At 33.9% G+C, this 6,000-nt stretch overlaps 1 protein-coding gene across 9 annotated transcripts in view; it reads right to left on the bottom strand.

Moving 5' to 3' along the window:
* Positions 1-1,022: 1,022 nt before the first annotated feature.
* Positions 1,023-6,000, bottom strand: part of ELF2 (E74 like ETS transcription factor 2) — a 125,413-nt gene continuing 120,435 nt past the window's right edge. For all 9 annotated transcript variants that reach the window (XM_077140004.1, XM_077140006.1, XM_077140009.1 and 6 more), the window contains 3 exons: positions 4,945-5,137; positions 3,421-3,771; positions 1,023-3,013 (listed from right to left, as the gene is read on the bottom strand). In XM_077140004.1, coding sequence (XP_076996119.1) covers positions 2,398-3,013; positions 3,421-3,771; positions 4,945-5,137 — 1,160 coding nt within the window. In that variant the 3' untranslated portion in view covers positions 1,023-2,397. The remainder of the gene's footprint in view (positions 3,014-3,420; positions 3,772-4,944; positions 5,138-6,000) is intronic.

The following is a 6,000-nucleotide window of genomic DNA, read 5'->3' as shown; positions in this document are numbered from 1 at the left end:
GCTCATGAACTCCATAAATTCTTTGTTAAGAAGGATAACAAAGAACCCCTCGTTGAGAGGGATAAGGGCCCTTAAGAAGGGTAGTAAAGGCCAGAATCATTGCTGAAAAATGACCTAAGGAATATATAGACAAACTGATCTTTTCAACCTGGTGAGACCTGAGGAATATGTCACATCACCCCATGGTGATATGGGGTTTCTGATATGTAGGACACAAAAAAACAAGATTAATTTATGTTTTGGAGAGGTTGAGAATAAAAACCATACCACTACATAATTTCAATCAACAGAAACCCTCTGAATAGGCTATACTGTCAATATAATGTTTCCAAATCTAGAGTTAGACTCTAAATCTAGAGTCTAACTCTAGACTAATCTAGAGTTAGACTCTTGGCAAGTATGTCACGAAGACCAATAAATGTCCAAGCTCAGCATTTGGAGAGGGAATAGATACGGTATAAAGATCTAATTTTTGCCCTGAAAGAGTATTACAGAAGTTATGACTAAAACAAATGAAACAGTCGTTCAGAAAATAATATAATTCAGTGCCAAGCTTTTCAGTAAAAACAGATTTGAAAGCTAAAACACTTAGGAAATGTTATAAAGGTAGTACCTGATATTAACTCGCAAATGGGCTAAGAACCTAGCACAGTTCTTTGCACTTTTATTAAAAAGGACTCAGTATGTTTATGGAAAAGATAAAAGATTATACGGAGAGCTGTTATAAATAATCTTTGTCAGCTTCATTGGTCTGAAGTAGTAGCTGATCAAGTGCCTAATTAAAGGCAAAAAAAATTAAGAATCAGTTTATCTAATTTCCAAAAAGATGTGAAAATAGACAACTTTTCTTTGAAGTAGAAAGGGCATTAATATGTTGAGTCATAAGACCTAGTTTTGTGTATAATTAGGAAATCCATTTAATCCCTCTGGTATCTCAATTTATTAATCTGTAAAAGAGGTAGATTATTACTTGTTCTTCTTAACCCTCAAAAGGTTGGTTGAGAAATGATCTGATTTGAAAGTGTTTTATAAATATAAATTCTTTATGTATGACCAACTAAAATACTAAATTCATTATAGTAAACAGAACATTACAGTTCATGATATTAATTAAAAAGGATGTGGCAACATGCAGATATTTGCCAAATAGTAATATAACAGAAGAAAACAGAAGTAGTATTTTTCACACAGTAGTTGGGGAGGGAAAAGGGACTTCATCTACTTCTTAACTAAAACGACATCTCCATAATAGCTTTTGATTATTATAAATGCCACCAGAGACCAAAACACAAAATAAATTTCATTTCTATATTTCAGAAAACCTACTTGAATACACTTTGAAACAAGAGTACAACAAAATAGAATATACTTCAAATGTTGAATATACAAACTATTATAGTTCAAATCTGAACACTGGTACTTTCCCTCTTAAACTTCAACTAAAAAAAAAAAAAAAAAGAAAAAGAAAAAGAAAATTCCAGGTGTTAGAGCTACCTGACAAAACTTCATGCTGAGCCTGCACTTCCAAGTGACAGTAGAACTGAAACTGATGTGTCTGCACAGATGCCAGGGCTAAGTGAGTGACACAGGCATGTTACAGCAAAAGGCCAGAGCCAACTGTTAATTTGTCCACAATTAAGAAACTGACAGACTTAAACTACCATATAAAATGTTACATGTAAATTCTATAACAATACTGTGCTAGGTACAAGATTTTTAAAATTTTTCTTTAATAAAAAAGCTTTACACAAACAAGCCATTAGCTTATTTCAAGAAAGAAAACTGAAAATTAGTCTAAGGCCTTTGTTTTAATCAGCTTAAGCTATATGATATAAAAAAAAAACGCACTAGATCGTTTTTTGCTATCCTCTTTCTGAAGCTTTTGGATCCATTCTTCAATTCACATTCTAAAATACCTATATTAGCAGAGTCTTCACATAGCACCAGTTAAGTGAGTACTGTGCGAACACAGTAATAATTGCTGGTATGCATATAAAATGCATCGAGAATTGCTATATGTAACAACAAGATCACCCATCCCGACCCCTCCCCACTGAAAACTACATAACCTCTTACAGAATTTTAGTGTTCCGAGTCTTAGTGTAACTTGCTATTGTAGTGAGTTCCTTGGTCCCTTTTCAATCCTTTTTTTATTGGCGGGTTCAGTTTTCTACTGTAAGAGGCAGTTTTCTGTCAGTATCTCAATATGTAGGTCAATTCCCACTGAAACATGGGATAGGTAATTTATTTCCAGTAAGTTTGATTGTTTTCTTATATGCATTAAAAATGTTTTAAAGTCTTCTTTTGACTGATCTTGATGCCTTCCCTTGCACACATTTATGTCAGTACTGTTTAACCAATCATGAACAGTCTAAAGTCCATGGTAGAGCTTCTATTTTATTTCTCACACGTCACTAGTCCCTCTGTTTTCATGGTTACAGGAAGGGCAATAGCTGAAGGCGCACTGACAACCACTACATGGGTCACTGTCTTATTTCCATCTGCTGGTTTTTCTTCTTGTACCAGCTGCAAAGTTTCCTGCTTTTTTGCCACTGCTTCTGATTTAACCTCTGGCCCTTTTATAACAGCACTGATAACTCGGGGAGGAGTCTGGCCAGATGCCTGCTGAGCAGGCATTGAAAGTCTCATTACGGGTGTACCATGGGCTATTGAAACAGGGGTAAGTGCTCTCACAGCCAGTGGGGTTCCAACAATGTTAATGCTTCCTGATCCAGTCAGACTTGACTTTGTCTGCAGCTGACACTGTGCAAGTTGTGTAGCTGGGATGGTAATAATTTTGGCAGGCTGCATGGTGATTTTGTCTCCATTTTCAGTAGAGGCTGGCATCACAGTAGGGATTGTCTGGATGACTACCTTTGGTGAGGCTGCTGTTGTTGGACTGGTGCTGGTTATTAATGGTGCACCTGCATTCACTGACTGAACCGCCACAGTTGAAATTTTCTGACCTAATGAGGTCATTACAACAGGTACTTGCATTGCTACACGAACTGTCCTAGAAGATTAAAAAGAGAAGATGGTTCTTTGTAATACTAAACCAGAAAATGGGTCTCTTGGGCAAAAAGATGAATGAAAATCCAAAATGTATAAAACTCATGCTCCCAAGTTTTACAGATATACATAATCCCTGAAGTATAGATTATAAAATAGCATGAAATGACTATATTAAAAATTAATGCATATATCTAAAACTAAAGCTCCATCTTTAAAATAAAAACCAATTCAGGTTAGTTGAGACATCTACTTAAAGAACAAAAACTACATCTAAAATATCAAGCACTTTTCAAAAACCTGCCAACAGTGGATTCATAGAATGCTAGTATTCAAAAACAGTTCATTTTTACCAAGAAGCCTTCTAAAACCTAAGTACAGCATTAGAAGAATGGCTTACACCTCCCATACCTTGGAGCTGCTGTTGCTGATACAGATGCAGTGGTAGTAGGAGACCTGGATGAAGCATCGTGACCAGGGGTAGTGATGTTCACAACTCTAGCCACACCTTTTTCTGCTCTGGAACAGTTCATAGTAGATGAGTTTTTTCCACCACGAACAGAGGTTGCTGCTTTCAGGAGACTCTCTGTAGACAGTGACACTCGTTCTAATGATTTTTCATCAGTAGCTGCTGCTAAATCTTCATTACAGGTTTCACTTTTGTCATCATCTATGACCACTATATTTTTGGGCATATCCTTGAACTGATATACAAGCCTCTGTCCTTCAACCTTTGCAAGAATTCCCCTTTGGTAGTAGTATCTGCAAGGGGAAAGAGTACTAAATGAACCATATTGTCTTTCGTACAAGTGTATCATTTTTTTTCACTTTTATCTGGTTTTATTCTAATTCTAACATGGATACAAAAGCCAAAGACATGAAGGAGAGTCCTAGGGGCTCTTACCTGGACTTAAACTTTAATATACCTAACCTACACTACCTAACCTACACTGGGCTCAGCTCTTTTAGCTTAGTTATAACTCCTCTTTTCTGTTTATCTTAGAAAGATGAAAGGCTAAGAAGGGAGGGATTTAAAAAAAAAAAAAGGTTTTTTCCCCAATCTAATTAAATAGGAAAAATGAATTGTGCACTTATTTTTAGAATGAACCTGTTATTCATACTATTCAGCCTATTCTTAAAAATAATTTCCATGAATTATGTAATAGGAAAACTTACAGAAACATTCACTTATTCCTGTAAAAGATGAGAAAGAAAGAGCTCTTACTACCTTGATTATTCAGAAGGTGAAGGATTTGGAGTAAGAAAGAAATTGGACATGGTGCCTTGGGTCTTATAACCATGAAATCTATAAAGTAGCTGAAAGTATATTCTCTTTCTTAATGGCTTAATGTAACCTAAATATAGAATATTTTGCTGTATTTTTCTGACATTGGCAGAAATTCAATCCTGATTTATATTGGTTATGGAAATCCCATGTGGAAAAATGAGATTTTTGTGGAAAAAAACTGCACTTTTAGAGATGAAGCTATGGGATCTGTGACTATGGGATGATCACTTAAACTGTGTTCATGCAGAAATACCCTTAATTAGAATAAGCCATATACATTATAATGAAAGACCTTTGTGGATTTCTAAATCCACTTCTAACAATCTCACAGAAACTAAAAAGCAAACTATTAATTTGGAAACTGTATTTCTTTAGGGTTTAATTTTTTTTAAAGGCCTACAACTCAATTTTCTATTAAGAAACAGCCCTAAGTTCAAAAGCATAATTTCTATAAAAAAAAAAGAATTTTCAATGAAAGTTTAGATATTTAGAACAATTCTCCCCCTAGCTACCTAAAAATCCAAGAAGCTCCTTTAGAATAGCCCCGAAAATTAAAACTAGTAATAAATAAGGGATTTTAATAGCTAATACACAATATAAAGAGATATTAAGTTAGTTTTGAGTAACAGCTCATTTTTTGTTCTTACCTCAAAGCTCGCCCCATAGTTTCATAGTTCATGTCTGGCTTGTTCTTATGCTTTCCCCAAAGTTTAGAGACAGCCTTTGAATCCACAAGCTTAAAAATGCCTTTCTCTCTCTGAGTCCACTTAATGTACCGGGGACAAGTATTTTTATCTTGAAGCAGATCTAAAAGAAACTCCCAGAGATAGGTTGTGTTTCCTTTAAAAAACAAGCAAAAATAATGGTAGAAACGGATTAAAAAATTAATCAGCATAATTAAATGTATAAGTAAAAGCAAACATTTAATTATGTTGGGTAAAAAGCATCCATTTTCTATGGTGAAACACACATGTAATAGGATCCTGCTGTTAAATACTTTGCTATTATCAAGATTATTTATAGTATGTCAAACTGTATTGTTCATTAAAAAACATAAAATACGTTTTGTTATAACATAGATATCCTAAATGTTCTTTGCTGTTTTAGTTTTTTTTTTAAATAGTATCCTATGTGTGTTTCAGGTTATGATACTAATATGAATAGGTCCTGGGTTTTGGATTATTATAAATGACCATACATTAGATTTTTGGTTCAGTAAAGGACAAAGTTAACCTTAATTAAATCAAACTAAATTTATTAATTTACATATTTAAATTCTGAATACAATTAATTTATTTGCACCTATGTCCTTATTATATAAGCCCAAATTCCATGACAGAAATTTATCAACACATACATACTAATTATATTGAAAAAGCAAGCAATATGCATTGGCATTTGCAAGCATTTTAGGCATCATTCTAGGATCTTTCTGTAAGAAACAATTTTCTTTGATTCACCTATAGATGAACTCCCAGGTTCATGTCTTATGTAATGCAAACTATGCATAATGCTTTTAAACATTATCTTATCATTATCCTCTGGACTACTAGTCAATTTAAACTTGAAAGCAATGAAAGCTGCTGCCTTTAAAAACAGATTTTTTAAAAAATGCTAATCCCTTCCTACTAATTATACCCAGTACAGTGAAGATACATTTTATATATTTAAAAGGATTCTGTTAAATATGAACAACTCCATTA

The sequence above is a fragment of the Tamandua tetradactyla genome, chromosome 22 (assembly GCF_023851605.1).
Source record: "Tamandua tetradactyla isolate mTamTet1 chromosome 22, mTamTet1.pri, whole genome shotgun sequence".
Taxonomy (NCBI): Eukaryota; Metazoa; Chordata; class Mammalia; order Pilosa; family Myrmecophagidae; genus Tamandua; species Tamandua tetradactyla.
Note: the sequence above shows the minus strand (reverse complement) of the source record. Positions and strands in the feature narration are given on the sequence as shown.